This window comes from Anas acuta, chromosome 6 (genome assembly GCF_963932015.1).
Source record: "Anas acuta chromosome 6, bAnaAcu1.1, whole genome shotgun sequence".
Classification (NCBI taxonomy): Eukaryota; Metazoa; Chordata; class Aves; order Anseriformes; family Anatidae; genus Anas; species Anas acuta.
Genome location: NC_088984.1, coordinates 21,441,919 through 21,465,567, shown reverse-complemented (window position 1 = coordinate 21,465,567; position 23,649 = coordinate 21,441,919). Strand labels below are relative to the sequence as shown.

The window sequence follows — 23,649 nt, the reverse complement described above, 5'->3', positions numbered from 1 at the left end:
TCCCATCATTTAGGGTCATTTGCACAATAAATTAATGTCAATACTGAATCAATGTATACAGGTTCATTTTCCAAAATTAAATACACCACCTACAAATCAAACCATTTAAAAAAAAAAAATGTTTTCAGAATTTACATGCACTGTTCTGGTATGCCAAAAATCTGTGATGAGCAGTTTTCATTTGTCCTTTCCCTCAAATAAAAGGAAATTTTGTGGAACAAAATAAAACAAACAAAAAGCCACCCTTAATCGTATATTAGATCTATTTTTTGCACTTTTATTATAATCATAAAAATCATAATCCGTAACAGTAGTAACCATTTTAAGAATTACAGCTCTACTGCTTATTTAAGTTGATCTGTAGTACTGCAGTACTACATTTATTCAGAACTATTCAGAAGGAACTACTCATGAAGAAACTACTTTTTCTGGAATTAAATTATATGGAATTCATATAATGCCTTCTAATACCCCAAACGCTTTTCCAGACAAGTGCAATGCTTACAAAAATACAAACTAATCAAAGTCCAGTAATTTAGCATGGTAACATATAAATGGAGTCTTCTCTGCATGAATACTAAAGTACACACAGACTGAAGAATCTCAGCTGAATGTTCTCCAGAAAGGGAAGTTTTAAGGGAATTCATGTGTTACCAGTAACTTAATTTAAATGATCTTTGTCCATCTGCTAATTTCAAACCCCTTACAGCTGTTGCTGAGACAGGAATAAATGAGAGCAATTTAAAACATCAGAGTATTGTAAAGGTAGACTCTCCTGGTAAAATGCATGCAACAAAAGCAAGTTTGATGGTAAAACAGCAGTACCTGCAGTATACAGATAAAATTTCTGGTGGAATTTATATAAGTTATTTCATTAGAAGACAAAGTAGAAGAAGCTTGCAAGAAAGCAATACAGTAGTATGGAATCATGGAGAATATGAATCACTAGAAAGAAGTAAACAGACTTTCCTTTTTGTCCAAACTAATTAAGAGGAATTATTTATTTGCTTAGGCTATAAATGAGCTTATATTTTGTTATTTTTTCTTTCATAAATTGCAAATAAACCTGAATTTACCTCCCAAAGTGCTTTGAAGTCCTTCTGCTCAATTCGAAGGAGCTCGCTGTATTCTCTGGTAACAATGGTAGCATGGCGAGGAGTGTTATCCAGAATGGACTCTCCAAACGCAGTTCCTATTCCCAAAGTGCATATTGTTACAGCATCCTTTAATTAAAAATGAAAGGACATGTTAAGTATTCCAGCATTTCTTATAAGAGTCTTTATGTCACATTTGTTAATGGTACTACCTTAAGATTCTTTGGCAATCTTCTTTTAAAAAAAATTAGGAGTACCAAAACCAAAGGAAATAAACAAAAGCCTGCAATATGCTGATTAACAGCAAAGGAAGCCTCCGTGCAGAAACAAGTGACCATCATTCAGATTAGACCTTATCTTGCTGCAAAGCAGAGGGCACAAGTGTCACCCTCACCTTTGGAAGAGAGTTACGACCTCTGTTCATCTATAAAGACTGCTGTAATGATGAAATCCATTAGAAATGTCAGAGGTGATCAGAAGATAACTAGCATCAGGAAAGCAATCTTGGAATATAAATTTCTGCCCTATATAAGTTACCCTCATCAAAAAGAAGAGGAGCGTTACGCTATTTTAATAAACTTAATTTTCAGTTATAATATTCTCTTGTATTTATAATGCATTTGTCCAATGACTACAAAAAAAATAAGTTATTTTCACATAATTCAGATATTTCACGTAAACTTTTAATTCCAAAACAACCTGGAATAAGTCTAGAGTAATTGCGATGGTCCCTTGCATGCAGTAAAGCTCACTTCAAAAAGGTCTATCCGAATACATGCCATTAATGTGATGGAAAAGATGTCTGATTCAAACACTGTTAGCCATACTCTATGACAGTACAAATATAAATTATGAGCTACAGCAGAAATAAGTAAATAAAAAAAATAGACTGCTAGAAATTAAGTATCTTGCTGAATCAAGATCTTTAGATTCATGTCCTATTTTAGGCTAACAAGTTCCTATGCTCCTGAGCACTGGCTTGTAGCTCAACATTTACTTAAATCTCTTTCTAAGATGGACCTTAACTGATCATCTTCTGAGTAAATTAAAAATAAAAACAGTAACAGTACTAAAACTTTACACAGAAGCAAGTCACAGTTTACTAAGGAAATTATACGTGCACATAGACAAATGCATAAACATATAAAAACACATGCTAATTTTACTTGACACAACATTAGAAATATAGTTTAATTTAATTCTAAAATGTAAGATTCGTAAAAACGCTACAAAAATAAAGGAAAATGTTATCATCCCATCCACTCCTTCCTTGTGGCTGATAATCCAGGAGAGATGCATGAACATATTTCAGCATCATTTTCTGTGTTTAAAATCACATTGTTTTCCTTTCATGCATCTAATAAGTGGTAATAGGCAAATGCTATTAAGATCAAGTTAGTAGCTTTATAATTGCATTACAAAGACAAATGCCCATAATAGTCCAGTTCCCTGAACCATAGAAAATTGCTTTTGCACAGATATTACCATATAAAACTATGTGTTCAGGAAAACAAAATCAATTGCATTTTAGAGATGATCTAGGAAGAATTTACCAACTGTCAGAAATACACTTGCAAGGAAGACAAATATGAACAGGTGCTGTTTGAAAAAAGAATGCATGTATTTGGGAATAAACGCCCAAGAAATGTACACCTCTACAAACAGCCTAAAATACAGGCTAAATACACTAAAACTGTGCTTTAAGAAGCTTTGGGTCCAGACCTGAACCACTACACGCGTGCTACTTTACTCAAAACTGCACTCAAAGGAGCTACAAAGAAAGCGTGTCTACTGCTCATGTCAAGTTTGATCTCCAGGTCTCCAATATATTATACTCAACTTTATTTGGAAAGTTCAGATAAAAGATCTCTGTTGAGGGCTGAATAACCAAACAGTCTAGCAGAAAAAAGAAACCTTTCCATTAGGTGGATTATAAGCAATAATTACATCTTTAAACTTCTTTCTCATTCCTTTTCCCCTTGATACCCAAAAGAAGCTCTCTAGAAACTCTTCACTTTTTTGATCCTTTACAACCTTAGAGAATGTATTTTTGAAAACAGAATAGAGAAGAGCAGAGGAAAGGTGTTAGTTAAGGGACCACTTTCTAAGGGAAAGTCTGATGAGGCAGCTGTTCAGCCTTAGAAATAAATTAACATTGTGGGGTATTAGGTCAAGGAGATGGAATGGTCCTACCTATCTTCATTAAAGAAAAGTCCAGGCTTCTATCAAATGTTTTTTTTTTTTCTTTCCTCCCCCAGCCATCATTGCTCTCCATATATATGTAGTTTCTCAGCTAGCTAAAGAGCAAGCCCATCTACCTTCTTCAAGACTTCAGAGCCCTATCTTCTCTCTGCCCTCAATTTATACATCTCCAGCCTCCTAGGGAATCAGGTGTGCATTTCTTATTATGCCTGTTAACCTTACACTCAAGAATCTCCTGCTGTTCAATGTAGACTTCAGGAGGATTGCTGGCAGCTCAAAACTCAGTTTGCTGTTCCCCTCTGCCATCCCAGAAGCAGCAGGGGGTTCTAGCTGCTGGTAACCAGCTAAAATCTACACAGCTATTTAAAAGGCAGTATTAAAGACTTAAAAAAGATGAGATTGTTTCCATTGCTATCTATCCTCTGAGCACACTATAGGAATGGTAGCGTTCAAATCACAGACTGTTTGTGCATTCAGTTGCACTGCCTGTCAGTGACAGATGAGACACATGCGGTGAAAGAGTTGTTAAATCCCCCCTCCTTTCCCCCAATCAATCTAAAACATTATTGAATTTGTCAGAGCAAACTATGGATAAGAATCAGAAATTCAAGGTTCTGCACTATTCCTTCCCCCATCATAAGAGACATTCCTGCATGCTCCTCCCTGACTTGTGACACTATTTTCCAACCTGGCATACAGAATTTTTGTGCTCTGGGTGAACAAAGTCATGGTGTCAGAGAGGAAAAAAAGAAAATATGACAGAAACTACCTGTGTTAGGAAGAAAGAGATTGGGTATTTTTCTTTGATATTTAAGTTTATTCAATATTTTAAGTTATAAAATCATTTAATATTATATAAATACATAAAATATTTATTTTTATTGTTTGTTATATAAAATTATTAAAATACCTAAGTTTTTTCAATGTTTTGAATAAAGGAGTTGATGAGTCTGCTTTACTTCTTATTTCATCATTTTCCCATACTTTCCACCTTCATCTCACTTCTGCATCTGTGTCCCTCAAGGACTCCATACCACCTTTAATTCCATCATTAATTAAAAATCTGCAAAATATGGCATTTTGGAAATTTGTGTACTATTACTTTGACACAGCTCAGCTTGTCCTTAGCAAAAATTTCCTTTCATAACAGAGAAACTGAAGGATCCATGTGAAAGTAAATTATCTCTTCTATGAAGTGATTTTCTTGCTCCATTACCTTCACTGGAATATGTTTCAGTCATCATTCAGAAAGGAAATCCTTATCAAACTACTTTTAAAGATAACACAGCAATATCCTTCCATGCTAGAACTGCAGTTTGACAACATATGTTAGTCCATCCTCTTTATAAAAGACAAGGTGATCTACTTAAAGGAGACATTACACTCCAGGAAAGATTGTGAACAAGTTCTCTTATGGTTCCTAATTAAAATATTTACAGATCAGATTAACTATACTGTAATAACATTAATTATTTCCATACATTCCCATCTGATTCTACAAAAGGTATCTTTAATGTCTTGGCCTTTTTCCTAGGTATCTGGCAGACAGAAGTGAAATGATTTTTCTATATTAAATCTACACAAGCTAAGTTCAAAATCAAAATTAATATAACTATGACCCTGCAGAGCTCAGCATGGGCTAACATACCCAACTTCTCAGCTATGTACATTTGTCCTCCTAATCTGTGTTACAGCAGGTAGAGCAGTTCTCATGCTGAAAACAAACAATTTAAGGCTAGCTTGAGCATATTTGCACTACACTACAGACTACAATACAAACCTGTCTCAGCTTCACATGGGCTGTCCCTGAAATACGTAACACCAACGTTACGTCTATGTTCAGGAAACAGCATTGCAAAGACTGTCCTGTTTAAATTTCTTCCCTTGTTTCCACTGCATCTTATCACATACCTCCTTTATACTCCACTGGAGACATCCAAATTGTTTCCTTTCTTACGTGGACACCTGTATCTCTCTTCGTGGTCAATTTTTCTAGCAGTACCAACTTGTTTGGCTTTTGATCCTCAGTCCTCTGCATTTTCCTACAGCTGACACTGCTGTACTACCCAATCACCCACGGCTCCTCCTTTAAAGCTTTGCTTAAAAAGGCTAATTGTTTATAAAGTCAATTTGGTTCAATTTAGTCTGTTTTTAAAACCTGATTAGCTCAAAAAAAAAAAATCACCACCAAACATAGATAACCAGCAATGGCTCCCAACACACACTGTGATTCAGCAAGCAGACTACAGAAAAACTGTAGAATAAATTACTATCTGATCTTTGCCTTTCTTCTCTTCATTCCTTCCCATTTTATCAGACTGGAACATAAATCTTAATCATCAGGGGTAAAAGGCTCTGAATCTAATATAGTGAAACACGATGCTGCAGAATCTGGCAAAGATGTCATACTGATACTTTTGTTATGCATTTATTCCCAGCTTCATACTGAGACATTACCAACACTCATCTGTCAGAACCCGTTCATTTTCAAAATAGAATCCAAAAACTAAACACAGATGAGGCAGTTGACAGTATTTTTAAGACAACACCAAACTATCTCAAAAAGGAACTTCTATTACTATGTATCTTGGTTGTAAAAATGGGTAGATAACATTGCCAAATAAAAAATAAATTCAGAATCTGTCCATAACGGAGGGTAAAAACCTCTTTCTAAACAGAAATAGGCTGCTAAATCTGTTTATTTTGAAGGGTACTAACTAAATCCTTATGTAACTTTTAAGTAGGATATTCATCAGGGTATTTTTTACAAACATCTTGAGGCAAGACCAAACAGTTCATTACACTTACCTCTGCATTTCCTATTATGACACTACTTTGGAAAAAAAATAAAAACAATAAACAGAAAACCACTAGCCCATGTCCTCTTCAGTCTTTTCTTGACCGTTTAACAGCCTGAAAATTCATAAATAACTTGTACAGAAAGCAGACCAGCCTCCAGTCAGGATGGGTAATCCTGTCAGATCTCTGTATTGTAATTGTGCTGTCCCGTGTTAATGGCAAATGAAATTACTCCCATGATCATCAGCAGCTAGAATATTTTACTGCCTCAGTGAAACAAAAATAACACTAATAGGTCTGGTCAAATTCTTTAAAATAGTTATATAGTAAATAGTTCAATATGATTTTCAAACTAGCCATTTCAGTATTAAACAGTGCCTGCACTCAGTTTGTTATATATTCTAACACTGCCCTCTTGTGACATAATACAGGTTTGCGATCAGTCAAAAAGGGGTTTTCCAAACCAAGATGAAAGTGACAATTTATCTATGAGACCCTAAATATGCATGTTTACCGTTACATTTTAAACATTACACGGAATAGTCCCTCCTATTGTAACAGAAAATCATAGGTAATGTTTACATTTCTGTTTATATGAATTTTCAACTTGGGCTTCATCAGTATTACTAACATTTCCTGGAAATAATCACAGGTATCTGCATGACTAAGCTAATGTGTAGCAAGAATTTTTATGAATTTATACTTCACTAGCTGCATTGAAGTCTTGATCCATCAGCACATTTAGATCTAATTTCCAGTGCAAGACATGTAACTGTATGCCTCTGCAGGAGCCCAGGCCATCAAGACTCTTAGTAAGCACGAAATACACAACACTTTACTGTACTTTCAGTGGAAGAAAGCAACCAAGCTCCAAATGTGACTGTATAAATAATTAGTATATAGTAGCTGCCACATAATACATTTATTCCCAGGCTCACTGAAATGCAAATTCATTAGGTAGCCAGCCAAACACATAGCAAAAGAGGGACTAATAATATATTTTTAATCGATATAATTGATTTACCATATTTACATTAACACTATACTCATCATCATACAATCACAGGATAATTCAAGCTGCAAGAAAACTTAAGAGGTCATCAACTACAACCTCCTTTACATGTAAGTATTAAAAAATTATTAGTCATGTCTAAACACTTCTTAACCAATAGGAATTTAAATACAATAGTTAGCTTCTCCTTCACTAGAAGATACCGCATATTCCTTCTCCAATTTTACATGAGACTACGAACTTCTAAACTTGTATGCTCAGGCAAACTTCTCTAACTCCAAGAGGAGCAGAAAAATAAAGTAAGACTGGTACAAGAACTGAAGAAAATCCAAAAAAAATTTAGTAGCAAGGAACAAAAGCAGACAAGTTTGAAGACAGAGCAAGATATACATTAAACAGTAAGTGGAGGCTGGCCTTGAACAATGACGTTTTGTTGTGAACAAGACATCCACTAAGGAAAACACCTAACTTCTTGGGCTCTATATAAGACCTTGTTTCTGGGTCAGAGTGTTTTTAAATGAAAGCAAACACCATGGGTCAAGAATATGGCTTGGCTTTTGGGGTTCAGGAAGGCAACATTTCCATCCATCTGGGAAACAGAAGAATGCAGTTTGAGTCCCATAGATGCCTGGAATACAGACAGCTTTCAATACTCAGCAAATCCTTAAGTAACAAAGCCGAGGTTCTTGGAAAGATTATCTGCTATGACTGTGAAAGGACAAGAGCCAAACCTGTGGACTAAGGGTGCAGCATAGTTTGTTGGTTCTGGACATTAAATCAGGGAATCCCTGGAGGGTCCCAGTTACCTCTCTGGCTGCAGGCCAGTATGATGAACAGGTGCAACAAAGGAAAAGCTGTTGTTGAAATCTGGCTAACAGTTGCCAGCTGAGAGACTGTGACCATCCTGGAGAAATAATGGTGGAAGTAAAACAGATTTGAATTTTACTAAGTTTCTATCCCAACACTCAAGAATGGCTAGCACCATCCCAATGACGAAGCTAAGGCAAGACTGGAACACGATACCCAGGAGCTAAAGTCAGGACAAGGAGCAGGAGAGCAAGGAACAAGAGAAAAGGCATGGTACAAACACCAAACTGGGGCAAAACCAGAGAAAATACTGTGCTCAGACAGTATTTCAGTGTCCCCACCCACCAATTCTTCCCTCTCCAGCACTATTATGGTAAATGCACAAGCTGCTATCCTTCCAGCACTGAGGCTGTATCCTATGGCAACTAGACAGTGGTAAGAATTCAGTGCACTGTTCCTGTGCAAAGGAAACACAAGGTTTAGGAATTACTGTACAATATAATTTCTGTAACTAGAACTACGCGAACTGGAGATCTGTAGTTTCCCATTAGCAGGAAAATGCAGTGAACCTGAATGAGCAGAAAAAATATTTACATTTCTCAAGAGGCTGAACTGTTCAAACCTCCAGCTAATGGAACAAATCACCACTCAAAACAGATTCTTAACTTCCACAGTCAGAAAGCTTATGTGGATACATTTATTTCTAATTCAATGAAGAGAATAAGTCCGTAACGGTGCAGCGCCATCTTTTGGCAAACACCAGAAAATATTCCTGATTGCTTTAAATTGCACAGGAAAGGGTCTCATAAAAGCCCTGTCATGTCCCAAATTGTGACATCTCATCCTTTTATTCGTATTTATTCAAAACTCTCAAAAATTCAAAAAATCAAAATTCTGTAAATCCAGGAGTGCCAAGATATTGAGTAATCACTTGCAATTATTTGGTATATTACTTGTTCCTCTATTTCTTTACACCAAATAGGTATTACCTCCAGCTCTAACACAGCAGCCGTGTCAGTACTCTGTTATCACTATCATACCTTCCCCCTCTTTCAGCAGAGACTGCAGTATGCTGTTATCAGACTGCACTGTTGGTGGGTTTGGTTTGAACTCTCAGAACCAGGACTGAATTCAAATGTTTCCAGGGAATCAATCAACAATTCTCAGATCTTTAGCATAACTTCATACAGCACTATGAGAAAAGACTATGAGCTCTGTTTCATATTCACGTTTCACATTCACACCTTCTCTGAGAGCACCACATTTCAGTTTTCTTGATATCAATGGCATGATTTGCCTCCATAAACAAAGGATAGCTGAGGCTACAGGACAGGTGAAAAAACAAAATGATCTGTACAATACATCTCATTGTTATCTACCTTGACATAAGTTCTAAGCTTTCGTTGCACTACTAACAAGATGGTTTTAATGAACAATTTATTTTACCTGGTGGTTGCTTGTATCAGAAACCTTCACATCGAGGGATCCTGTCAGAACAGCATACCAGTTTGTTCCAATATCACCCTGACGAAATACTGGAAAGATGAAATATTGTAAATAAGAGCTATCTCTTTAAGTTTAGCAACATTAAACATTTTCCCATATATTACTGTACTACTTTAGTCACTGCTGGGTGTATAGAACATGCCTTATCAAACTACTTACTTGTCCAATAGTAGTTCCAAGTGACACTGGAAAGTACACATTTTAGTAAACCAACAAGAGACTAATGAACCAGTGAAAGCACACAGAACTGCTTCACTCCTTCTCAGTTTGCTTCTCTTTAACTGCCATTTAGTTAATGAACAAACACGCACACACAAAGACTTTCTGAATGATAAACAAGTTACCTTTGCAATTTATAATCTTTGAATGCAGATACAGCTCCCACTGCCATCAGTAAGTTCTGGTTGAGAAACAAGTATAGCTGTTTGACGTTCAGCTGTTCCAACAGTGTGATTACAGAGTACCAGAATTCCCACTATTCTAAGCAAACCCCATTGCTGTGTACCTGAAGTGCATCAGATTTACCTGAGGGGTCTCAGAGGCTTTATCAAACATCAGTTACAACAGGTCTGTCAGCTATTCCCCTGGTACAACTCTGAACTCACACATTCTCATTACAGAATCACCACAGCTTCATCTGGCATGCGAGCTGACAGCAGGCACAGAACTGTTGCACCCCACAGCACTATGCAGCTCTGCAGATGTGTTTTGTTATCCAGAGTGACTGCAAACCATACATACTTAGTGATATGCCTCACTGATACGCTTCTGCCTCTGACATCACAAATTATCTACAGAGGAGATCAATAATACATTTATAGGGGAAGAATGAGGCATAAGTGCAATGACTGCTTCTAATCTTTCAACAAAACAGTGGCAGAGTTCTAAATCCAATAATGTGTGCCTTGTTACCATAGATTCACCACATATCATGTTTGTAGAACAAGCAGCAATTTAGTCCTGCCTTCCCTCATGACTAAGACTGTAAACGTTTTTACAGCCATTCCACTGATTGTGCTCTCTCAACAATCTCCTGGAGACAATCCCAAACCAAATTGCAACTTTATCTACATAAAATAGATCACCACATGATGCTCTCTTACATGTGATTCCTTTTTCCAGATTTTCGTAATATCCACAGAGACATATCTGCTGGAGAAGGTTTGGATGAAATTTCTCAAAAGCCTTCACTTCTTTCAGTCGTGTGAATATTATATCTACATCTTCACTGGAACGTTCCAAAGGTCTGCAAGAAAACAAAGGACAACAGTTCCCAACACCTTCATCAGAGAAACATTCCCACCTGCATGTTACAAACTCATAAATGTTGGCATTAGAAGTCACACCATAATATAAACCAATTAAAAATCATTTCACAGATACACAATGAAACACTTACACAACATCCTACTGTCAGTTACCACCTTGAGCATGATTATTATCATTTCAGCACAGAAGCCCCCACTGAGCACCAAAGTCATGCTATAGGAATAACTATAAAAGAATATACGATGGTACAGTCTGTATCCTAATGAGCTTAGAGTGATACATAGTTTTAGGTTTGTAAGGGAACACAGATAAGTAGAGTCACAAACATACAAGACATCTTTGAACCTGGTACCCAAAACACAGGTTTTCTACCTGGCTACAAGCATTAGGTATCACCAGTACTTCCTATATCCACCCCTCTCTTCTGCTTTTTACTGGATACAAACTAACGTGAGTGCAAAGACAATTTTAATAAGACTATGCTTTCAAACAGTTTGTCTCATAATGTTGGACAAATTAAATATACAAGCAAGAATCTTAACTCATGATTGGTAAAGCTAACAAAGTAAACACACACAGATAAATGAATCCTGAAGAAAGTAAGAGGACAAGACTTCGGTGTTGAGGAAAATCTAAAAAGATTGAGAAGGTTGATGTATTGTAGTGGACTGAATAAAAGCAAACATATCTGAATTCAATAAAGGAATAGTTCAACATAAAATTTATGTCCCATTTCCTTTACCTCTCATGCTCAAAAAGTTCTTGGACTGAAAAAAAAAGGCAAAATATTGAAAACATATGATAGGAACCCCTAAAAATGAAGGAAGGAGGGAAGGAGGATTTCAACAAAAATAAAATTGTGGAACTCCCTCCAACAAGGTAGCATGTGGACCAGCAGGTTTAGAAAACTACTACATAGTTATGAATCGGAAGTGAATTAGCTCCATACCACATACTTTAAAAGTGATTACCCAACACTGTAAGTCAGCGGGTAAGCCAACTGCTAACACAGCATTAGAAGAATCTTTCATACTGGACCTAGCACGATGCACAGAAAGCATCACAGAACATTCTTAGATCATACTTGAAATCAGGTGCAGAAATCATTTATGTATAAAGGGTACCAGAATGATAAACAACTGTCAGTGATCATTGGGCCTGTCACTCACTAAATGGCTGCTAGTTAATTTAACTGCCAAACAAATGTTTGTTTACGCAGTGGATGAGTTCTTCTAAATCAACAGAAATCAGGCAGGATCTGCACAATGAACAAAGCCTAAGTTAACATACATATGACCTTTATCATCTTCTTGTTACTCCCACAGTGTAAGCACTCCTTCCAACAGGAAATTTTAATGACTCCTTTTTGGAATCAAAGACTTCAGGAATCCAAATCTTTGTCTCATAGAAGAATCCCAAATCCTATTCACACGGAGTCTCTGACTCTCAACTTTCTTATTAAATTAAGTCTAGGAGGGATTAAATCTCTATCCTCTTTTATACTCCAACTCACCCTTTGTAGTGGGTTTTATGTGGGTTAACTGCAGATGTGCATAGTAACTCTCTGGTGTATACGGTTGCTTCTACATCACCGTGATATGCTCTTACCACTTCACACCACAACCAACTACAACAGCTCCTTTTTGAAATCTCTCCAGTGACTTTCACCAATACCTTTTTTTTAAAACTGCGTGCTAGCTGACAGGTACTAATAAGCATAATTCTCTTGTCAAAACCCTTTTAAGAAGATTACAAGGTGCAGCTTGCAAAGAGATTTAAAATCCATTTATACAAGATCCCTACCCAAACTACAGTAGCACTTGGAACACAAGCTCCCTTAATTTATGGACTCTTAAAAATAATAGCAACACCCAACAAGGAAAGAGAAGGAGTATTCTCAGTACATCCTCTTTTCCTAGAAAAACTCTGAGATTGTTTAGCTCACACAGTTACTCTTAGCATACTCTGTACAAGTGCATCAGCTTGTTTGCATAAAATTGAGTGTAGGATCTCAGTGTTTAGTGTTTTTCAATTGTTTGATGCAGTCAGACAGGGAAAAAGCAAACAGTATTAGCAAACTACAGGCATCAGGCTTTAAAAACTTAATCAACGTTGTTCTGTTTTCTTCATGAAATGTGAGTGCAGGAAAGCCTTCCACTTCTGGTCCTGTCCAAAGGGCAAGATTTGGGGGGGATTTAAGTCATAGAACGTGTGGGCTTTTTTCTGAGTTGCTGAATTTAAAGAGTTGGGGATCCCTTCTGGTTCAGAGTAAGGTGAGAGCAGGGCTCACTTCCTTTGACATGGCAAGGAATGTCTTGTGCCAGGTAGCTCAACTGCAGGAAAAGCTCCTTCTTCTGACAGAACCGCTGCATGGCCCCACCAAGGAAGGACAGGCATTCTCCCAAGTGGCTGAGCCACACTTCTCAGGGGTTTAAACATCAGCACAGCAATGAGAAACTCCTTATTTATTGAGTAAGATAAAGTGATGTGTTCCTAGTGGCTAAGTTGAGCAAGCAGCTGAGCTACAGTGTTTTGTTATTTGCATCAGTTGCATACACTTGGGAGTACAGGAAGTGGTCATTTAAAGGGGGCTCATCTGGCATGCTCTAGCCAAAAAGAGGAATCCAAACTTCCAAGTAATATGCATAGTTGCAATCTGAAAGTTGTTTCATTCCTTAAAGCATTTGTTATTATTCATTACTGCAAGCCATTTGCTTCAGTAGCCTTTCCTCAAAATATACTGGGTTTGATACTACTGCGTGCATCTAAATTTCCAGAATTATTTTTACTGGGAGGGCATATATCTTGATCCAGTACAATTGGAGACTAAGCTAGAATTTGGAAGAGTTTTTTACTTAATGAAACGATTAAACATTCTTAGAAAAGGTACCTTCTCCTCCAGCTGTGTTTTCCAAAATAAAAAAGCAGTCAGCAGCACGACATCCAAGGAATCCTAACTGTACCCCAGAATAACAACTCGTTAACGTCTCTCAAATGAGACACATGGACAAGTACCTAGTTTAAGATCTAGCTGTTTGGTTAAGATCATGATTAAGAATCAAAATGAACTGTCAGACAACAAAATGCATTTGAATATGATCAGAGCTCCAGGGAGATTACCTTCAATGTTTAGGAGAAAGGAATTAACTGACATTAGGTGTCCTAAACTGAGGCAGCCTCTAGTCTTTACTGGGGCCTGGAATTTTGCCTCTGTAAAAACTCCAGATTGCAGTGAAACAGTAGTTGTAGTACTCAAATTCATTTCTATTAAGTGCTTATAATCTGTAACAATGAGACTGGTTTCAAAAAGGTAGTTTCACTTAGTGAGATAACACAATGGGAATAATAAAATACTGTCGTGTCAATTAATTGCTTCTCCACATGCCTGCAGAATTCAGGTTTGACCACATTCAAGAGAGTATCATTTAATAAAATTGTCATTATTGTCATCATCATTAAATTAACATCAATGAATCTATTTATGATGCCAATTTTTTTTTTCTAAGGACAAGCTGCCTAGCATGGAACAACAGCAGTACAGGACAACATATGTTTGCTTCCTTCCTCACTAGGAGCTACTTCATTAAATTCCTGAAAACCTGTGTGTGTTTTTTTTTTTAAAGCATGGTTTGGAAAAATATTTAGGCAGCTAATGTTGTAATATACTTCTTAGACAATAATAATAAAACCTATTAATTGGAAAAGTACTACTGATGGCAGATAGAGAATTAGTCAAGCTTTAATGTCACTGTAGTCACCCTGATAGGAGGCGGTGGTATTAATCCAGAAAGGAATCACACCCCAACGCAGGGAGACGGGCTACAAAGATCAGCCTCGAGGAGGTGAATCTCCCTACTCCCCCCCCCCCATGGCACCAAGAGCCTTTGGAAAAGCTTTTGCAAAGACTACTTGAGAGCACCTAAAGTCACTCCTCTGTGATCACTATCCTGCTCACCAGAGAGCAAGCCCACTGCGCTTAGCCCCTGTGTGCTAAAAACAGTGCTTCTCTGTGACACCGACGCTATCTTGCTACTGAAGTGTTCCCCCACTGCTGATGCTGCAGAGTTTTAACAAAATCTGTGCGCATGAGAAGTTTAAAGACGCATTTCAGAGAGATAGCAGGTACCACTGGAGTCTCTGCTAAAGCTTCTCTCCTAAATCTCTCTGTTCCTGAGATCTCTGCTCCAAGTTACAGAAGTATACTCTGTCACCAGTTTGGTAGAATACAAATATTTTAGGGTATGGCCATCCTTACAGTAGAAAATCTATGGTTCAGTCCAGTGAGGCCCCCACATGCTCTCCAGGCTGCCTCACCCCATTTAAAATGAATTTTATGTAGAACAGATTGCAGAAGTGTTACACTTGTCATCACCTTCCTTGCTTCTTGTCCTTTTTCCAGACTTTTCAGCACCATTGTGGGGCAGCTGATCCTGTATCTCCATTTCCCTTAGGCCTGTGGGCTGCAAGCCCAGAAAGCTTTAGAGACTGCCCTAGCACCCACCCGTTGCTAATGGGTCTGGCAACTGCAGTTGAGTAGGTAGCATTCCACGGCCATAGCAAATGCCAAGCCAAAACCATGCGTGAGGAATGGAATTGATTTGGAAATGAAAACTGCACATTCAGTAACTACTGATATCAAGGACAACACATAGGTGACCCTACTTTCCCACCCCCCACCCGTACAATCTTAATGTGATCTTCCCTAAATGTGTATATACAAGGCCCTGTGCTGACATCCCATTTCCCTGTTGCCAAAGTGAGGGGGGCATTTCCAGTGTTACAAAGCAGGGCTACAAAATGATTAGAAAATGATGAAAAGCAAGAGTATTTTGTTTCTTTTCACTACCCTAAAAGCTTTTATGCTTTGTTTAACCACTGACTGCTTTATCCATCTCCCCATTTATATTACTAATTTGCCTCTTCAAAGCACTGCATTAAAAGTCGTATCTGGCAGAAATGTTTTCACACAAGGCAAATCTTCTGTCTCCTGCCTCTTCAATACAGCATCACAATGCATACACAAGTGACAGCATCAATACCAGTTACACATTACTATTCGGTTATGTCAATAAGGCTTCTCTAAAGGATATTTTGCCCCTGATTTATTTGGTTGTCAACATTTCAGGCATGTATTTTATAAAGATAAAACAATTTTCTTGACAATGTCTGCTTGACTCTCTGTAACAGATTATTTAAAAACAAACAAACAAACAAACACCTGACAGAAGTGTATCGTCATAAGATTATTTCATATTTTTAAGTGCAAACTATTCAAGGTCAAAGTTTAAACATTGATAATTGCTATAATTCTTCATATATAAGATTTGGGCAAGTATTTCTGTTCTTGTGTAGAGAAACTGATTTGGTGGTGTTAAGATTAAATATTTGGATGTTTACGTATGCTATGAAAGAGACAGAAATCACCAGAACTACACCCTTACGAGCTTATAATCTTTTAAACATAGAAATATACATGTTAATTTACAAGAAAGGAGCAAGTTGGAATTCTTTTTTTTTTTTTTTTTAACTACGATTATCTCACAATAATAACTTTATCTTCTTTTATAATAACAAAAATAACTTTATCTTCTACCGCATCTGTTTTTCAGATGTTTCTCATAATTGGTTTGACACTTGAAAAAAACAGAAGATACCTAGTTTTACCTTCTTTGCCAAGATGTCTCTAGAATTTTAATGTTTGTTTCTATAACATCAATTCAAAAATCAGAGCCTTGCCCCTAATGAGGGACAACACTGAGGTCCATTTACTTCTTTGATCTTTTAAACTCTTAAAAGGGCAATATTGCATTTCAGACAACAATGAACAGCCCACGAAGGATGAATAGATGCCATATATTTCTTCCACTGGCAAGGCTGTTGGTAGCACAGAACACAGTATCACAGTATATAATAGACAAATAAAACTGGTTCATCTCTGGGTTAAAACCAAAGCATCTATTCAATGATGCAAAGGCAAACTGTGAGCTGGAAGGTACCAGTAATCACTACCGTGGATCACTTGGTGAATTTTACAAGTATTTTAAACTATTTATATAAAGTATCGGAGGGTTGGACAAACAGCAATCAAGCATGCTTCATTTCTTTACATACCCATCTCTACAAATTATGCATCCTTCCAACAGGTCAGTTTTAGATCTGTATAAACAGTGGAATGGCAAACAATGTCTTTATTAAGCACTGATATTCAGAAAGATTTACTTCAAGTTAAAAATACATTGTTTGAACAATACAACTGTAATAGGAAAGAAAAAAAAATAACCTTCATATGCTTCTTAAAAAAACAAAATCCTTCAAGTGAAAAAAAAAACTTTTGCAAAGAATTTTTCACCTTTTATTTCTACAAATTTTTACATATGTGCAAGCTTCGCAACCAAGGTGTGACTAAACTTTACCGAATAAATCCTCCAACTTCCATAGCTCAGGACAGTTAACAACATTTCATTTGATACAAGTAGAGACGGATTAAATTACATTAACCAGCACTGCAGCTTCATAATAGACATTAAAAGCACTTTAGTATGAAGACAGACTCTGGAATGCATTGCAAATGAAATTTATAATTGAGCAATATGCACAAGTTAGGATATACTTTGATTCAAACTCTGTCCACTGCCACCCACAAATACACTATGCTAAAGGCACCTTTACTCATTTAAGGTCTGCATTGTTGCAGCTAATGAAGATTCAAAACTTAGAACAACTATGAAATAGCGTTTATAGATTTACATTGACATGCATACATTTTGACAGCCGCTGAACTCAAAGATCAAGTAGAATGCCATTTCAGGAGACATTAATTGAGGATACTTACAAAGCAGCAGGAATAGTAAGAGTTGTGATCGTGCCAAATATAGCGCAGAAAATACTAACAGGTGTAAGAAGTGCTATAGGAATGACAATGCACACAAAAACAGACTTCACAATGGATAAGAAAAATACTTGTATTTGATAAATATCTGGTGGTCACCTGACTTTGAAGACACAAATTCAATTAACTGGTTTGTTGGGTTTTTATTCTGCTGCTGGAATATGAGCTTTTGTTACAGAAGAAATTTAACCTGTAAAATAATTCTTTATGAAACTAGTAAAAACATCAAAAACAGCCCATTTGTGGATATTTTTATCAACACTCCAACTTCTACCAATACAAAAAAAGAGAGGTTTTCCATGAACACTGACTATTTCCACTGAAATCTACATTTCCAGGCTCTGCATTAGAAATTTAGAAGTCATTAATCTTTTTCTCCTCCACAAGTATAGGAATCTTCATGAAACTACAGGCTTTTTCCATTTAGGTCACATCCAGCCTTCACATAGCCCTGGCAATGTAAACACAACAGGCAGGACTACATAAAAAATCCTAGTGGTTGTAGACAAAAATTGGGCCTTCAACTCAAAGAACAAAAAAACGAAAGCAAGGCTAAATAACATGCAACTTAAATAATGTTGCACAATGTTTTGCTCAGAATACAGGATTTTAGAGATAAAATCTTAACAATGTGCCAGAAATAATTCAGGCAATGACAGTCTAGATCATTTTCTAGCTTTGGTCTGATAATAGGCAAAACCCACAGTTGCAAGAGTGCCACAACAATCATGTGGCCACTTCACAAGGATACCAACTAAACTTGAATACATCATGTTCCAAATGGCATACTCACATACCAGTGATAAGCCACGACAATGTTTATACATGTTAATGTTAGGGCAATCACTTTTTCTTTCTCTTAACACGTCCATAGAACAAGTGCATAACTTCTGTAACCAAACCTAACAAATACAAGCTGATACTAGAGATGCTTAAGCCTCTGATGGCAGAGAATAAAACAGTCTGAATTTGCTCAAAATAAAATTCCTGCTCTCACTGTGAGTTATCTTGAATTCATATATTCAATAAAATACAGAGAGCGACAAGCTTATGGCAGACTGTATTAACAATCACTCTGGTCTCTCTGAGAAGAAGTGGAAAGAAAAAGGGCTTTTTTATTATTCATCAAAGGCTGCACCTTTGCACTGGACTAGAAAATGAGTTGCATGATGCGGAATGATAAATTTGTTATTATTCATCGCACTCTGAAGATTGCACCTTTCTTTGCATGAGTGCTAGAAAGCACTTAGACTATGCCTGTCCTGCTCTGTCTCTGAGTTTCTACATCCCGGTACTTGCTGCTGAAACATCCCCACACAGTGGCATGCTTGCATACAGAATACATACTACATACAGAAAGGAAATGCCAAGTACACTGGCCAACAGGAGCTGCAGTGTACATCCATGATTTTGTTCAGATCCAAACTAAGTAAATATTGTGTTATTTCTATGGATTTGTTATAAATAAAAAGCAAGGTTCAAATTTTAAATTATATAGCAATCAGTGTATTTTTATATAATCCTATATTTAATCCTATAAGAATGTACTTTAAAAGTAAATAAAAGTGCTGTAAAGAATTTCTAAAATATTCACAGTATTATCTTAATATAAGTCTACATCCCACTATCTTTGAGACAATTACAAGCTGTACAAAATAAAAACCTGAGCAAAATAATTTTCCTTATTTCTTTTACAATTATTTCAGAATACCAGCTCTTTTTTCTTGCCTATCTGTGCACTTACAAGAAACCTATTGATTGCTAAGCATATAAGAATAACTTAATCTCAAAGATATGTTACAATGAACTACTAGACAAACCCTGATTCAAATCTGTTGTTGTGACTTAGGTTCAGTTTGAACTTACACTCAAATCTATGGGAGCTTGGTATAAGGTACAGATCTGAGATATTAGCCTGTATGTTATTTTGGTTTTGTTAGAGGTAAATAATGTAAGTCTAAGGTCTACCAGGATGACAAGGATATAAAAGCTCAGTATGTACAATATGGCCTTGAATCACCCATTCATATTTAAATAATTTATAAACAGCTGAGCAAGGATCATAACATTCATAGCACAACAGGCTACCCAGGTTACATGCTTTGCTCTGTGATCTGCTCCTCCAGTCTGCTAAGGCACTGAAGGTTGTGTCTAATACAGAGGGAAGCAGCTGTGAAATCCTGGGATCCCTGACTGTTGTGAATACTGTTCATCATTTAGAAGTTTGCATTTGAATCCAATTAAAATACTTAGTTGTATTCAAAACTGTGATCAGACTTAGAGAAATAATATCTATGTAAAAAATACTTTATCCAGCATACAATTACTATATGAAAACATTGAAATTTCCTGGTTAGACAGTCTTCTGTGTCAAAGAAACAGAAGTTTCTAGAGTAGGCTAGACATTGTTCCTAAGCTAAATTTGCTCACATTTGCACAAATCAGCAACCTTCTTTTAATTGTGTGCAGATTGGACATACAGAAAATGCTAAAACAGTAGGCATGCTTCTGCTCCCTAAGAAATCAGTGGTAAGGCAACTATTCACTTTAAAGATAAAAGGACTGGTTTCCTTAAGTATTATTTCTATCTCCAGGGACAAGCAGGATGCACAGTCACTCACTATTGATCATCTCTCTCCCCTGCAAAAATAAAGCATTCTTGACAGAACACAATTTTCTGACCTTTTCTGTTCTTGCATTTACATACCTTTTCACTTGTGACTTTACGTCTTCCTCTGTATTTTATTTTTAAGTGCTGATGTTTGGTATTCGTGGTTAATAACCACATATGGAAGTCGCACGGTTGAAGCCCTAGTGTACTTAGCCAACAGTACCCTACACAGTAATAACATTTCTCCTAAAATGTTTTGGTGTTTCTTGATTTGTTATATACACGCTCTCATTTTAGATAACAACAGTCACAGTTTAATAAGTGACTTCAGGAGAAACATGAAGAACATATACAAAATACATCATTACTGTACATGAAATATATACAAAATACTGAAATACATACTGAAATATTCCTAAAAATATATATAATGTATACTATATATATAATACTTTATAAATGTATAAATGTTGTATATACAATATAATAATGAAATACTCCTAAAATTGTAAAGCATACCAGTTTTAGAGCTTCCTTCCCATAAATTCATTAACTAAAATACATTGAAACTACCCTAACTATTCAATAAAAACACAGGGTTTGTTACAGAGAATTGACTCATTGAATGATCTTGTCTTTACAGAATCCACACCTAGTTTAGATATATTGTAGGATTTTTAAAAGGCTTTAAACACATATAAATCATGTAACTCAAATGAGTAAATTGACTGACCATCAGTAGAAAAGAAATACACCCTAGAAGTAAAAAGGTGTAAATTAATTTAAAATGCTTTATCTAACAGTGCTTAGACACCTATAGTACTTTTCCAACACAGTTTTAACAGTATTTTTTAAATGGAAAAACAGAACAAAATGTCCAAGTGTATTTCTTACAATTACAAAACAAAGCACAGAAGAGACTAGGAAATATCCTGCAATCTCTCCTGTCCTACGTTTCTCCCACATCCAGACTGCCTTCTGGAAAAGAAGGATAATAATAAATAATCCTTTAGGGCAACCAGAACTGATTCTTTCCACTCAGCAAGCAGGTGCTACGAGCATATACCAACTAACAGAAACTGACAAAAAAGTTTCATCTGAACAGCTCAAATGAAATTCCCATTCCAACAATGGCCAATATATTAACTGTGTGTTTATATATTATATAAACATTTAGGTTGGAAAGGACCTTCACTATCATCAAATAGCAGATAGATTCCTAAATGAAATGCCACATTTGTGTTTACAAATAATATCATTCACAAAGCAAGGCTACGCATCCCATTAAGCATGTGTCCCTGAATTTTATTTTACAGTTTGGATGTCTCAATATATTGCATCAAAGCAACCTGAGAAATGGCGGGACCACCTATTTAAAAGTACTATTTAAAAGATCATACTCTGCTTCTTCACGCCTGCCCGTCAGTTTGCAGAATGGAGAACCAGGCCCTCTGCTTCTTCATTTATTTATTTATTTATTTATTTTTACGGCTAGTTCTGTTTGTATTCCTATTTACAGTACTTTCAACATTTATACACATTATTCCAGCTCTAAGAAGTCAGTTTTTTAATGCTAAGTGTTACAGAAGGGGATCAGGGAGGATGGCCGGCAGCGTTTGTGGTAGGTGTCTAGACCAAAAGTTTCATTAGCTCCTTACAGCTTGCAGCTTGGACTATGAAGGAAAAACACACTTGGAGGTGCAGTCCTGAGAACACCAGGAGGTTACCTGGAAAGGGCAGAAGTGATGAGAGGAGGAAGTTTCGTTCTGTGCATACAGAGGGATGTCGGTAGCTGGGCACCAGGTGCCAGAAGCCGGCTGATGATGCTCAGCACACTGTACACCTTTGCGTAAGGCACTTCTCTCCTAGGGCTGTGTTTGAACTGTGTAGTGGCTATGGTCTACATTTTTGTTAAACATGTTCCTAGGCACTAGTAGACATGGAGTGTTCAAAAATCAAACAGCTTCACTTCTGAACTCATCCAGTATGCGTTAATGGTAGTACCATGGCAAACCACCCACCATCTACCTAGACTACGCGAGACTCACTTTATTCCCCTACACCTCCAGAACACACTACGAAGGATTTATTTAAAATAAATAAACGGACACATCGCCGGTATTTTTAAAGCGCACACACCTCCTCTGGGCACACGCTCCCGCCCTCGCAGCGCTGCCACCCGCCCGCACCTGCCCCGCGGGGCGGCCGCCCCTGAGGGAGCCCTCGGCCGCCTCCTCGGGGCGGACATTTTCTGCCCCCCCCTCGGCCAGCGGCCCCGCACCTGCCCGCGCCGCGGGGCGCTCTGCGGCCGGCCCTGCCCGCCCGATCCTGAGGCGATTGCGGGAGGCGGGGGGGCTGCCGGGCGAGGCGCTGAGGCGGCGAAGGGCCGCGAGGAGACGAAGGGCTGTGAGGTGAGGGGCTGTGAGGTGAGGGGCAGCGAGGGGAGGCGCGGGGCGGGGGGCACCCTGCGGCGGGCAGCGGGTCCGCCATGGCGGGCACGGCGGGTCCCCGCCCGGTATCCCCGGGCCCGCGGCTCCCGGTCTCCGCTCCGCTCCTCCTCCACGTGCGGCGTTTTCCAGGCAGCGGCGCGGAGCAGCTGCCCCAGGGGGCGTCCCCAGCCCCGCATCCTGCCTCCCCCGGCCCCGGCCCGGCTGCCCGCGGGCGCTGCGCTCCCCACCTGCACGCTCCTTATGTAAGGCGGCACCCGATGGGGGAGCCGGGGGGGGACCAGCGCGCACACACACACACACACACACACACACACACACATATACACACACCCGTGCACGCAGGGGGCAGCCCCCCCCGCCCGCAGCATCCCTCCGCCGCCTGTGACCGCGCCGATACCTTTTATCCAGGCAAGCGATCCACTCGCCGGAGGAGGCGGAATGGGAGGTGTGCGCGGCCACCATGTTGGACAGGGAGCGGGTCGCCGCGCACCCGGCTGGCAGCGGCGGCGGCGGCGGCGGCGGCTCCCCCCGCCCGCCCGGCGGTCGCTCGGTCCGTCCTCCCTCCCTTCCCTCCCTCCTTCCCTCCTTCCCTCCCTCCCTCCGCCGCGATGGGCTCGCCCAGGGCCCCGCCACCGCCTCAGGGCAGCCCGGGGGAGCTGCGCCCTCCGGCGCGGGGGCGGCCGCCGTGCCCTCGCCCCCTCCTCAGAGCCCGGCTTGCCGGTCCCTGCCCTTGCCTCACCAGAGGCGTCCTTGACGGGGCTGGGAGGGGGAACACGAGCCGGTTGTCGAAAACCAGCACCTCAGGGTTATTGCACCTGCTCTGCACACTTTGCTGTTTCCGTCCTTCCCTCAGCATAAGCCCACACGAGCTGGAAGGAAGGGACAGTCCACATTACAGCCCACGTTTTTTAATGAAGCATTCCTCCAGCCTGCAGTCCACATCCTGTCGTTGCCCGTGAAATAAGGTCCTAAAGGCTCTGGTTTATCGTAGGTGGAAAATGAGCCCGGGC

At 38.6% G+C, this 23,649-nt stretch overlaps 1 protein-coding gene across 1 annotated transcript in view; it reads right to left on the bottom strand.

Annotated features, from left to right (window-relative positions):
- The window catches only part of RAPGEF4 (Rap guanine nucleotide exchange factor 4), a 151,237-nt gene extending 128,026 nt beyond the window's left edge, over nt 1-23,211 (bottom strand). The window contains 4 exon segments of the mRNA XM_068686715.1: nt 1,077-1,223; nt 9,361-9,449; nt 10,524-10,666; nt 23,037-23,211. Of these exon segments, the coding sequence (XP_068542816.1) occupies nt 1,077-1,223; nt 9,361-9,449; nt 10,524-10,666; nt 23,037-23,101 (444 nt within the window). The 5' untranslated portion in view covers nt 23,102-23,211.
- Between the last annotated feature and the right edge of the window lie 438 nt (nt 23,212-23,649).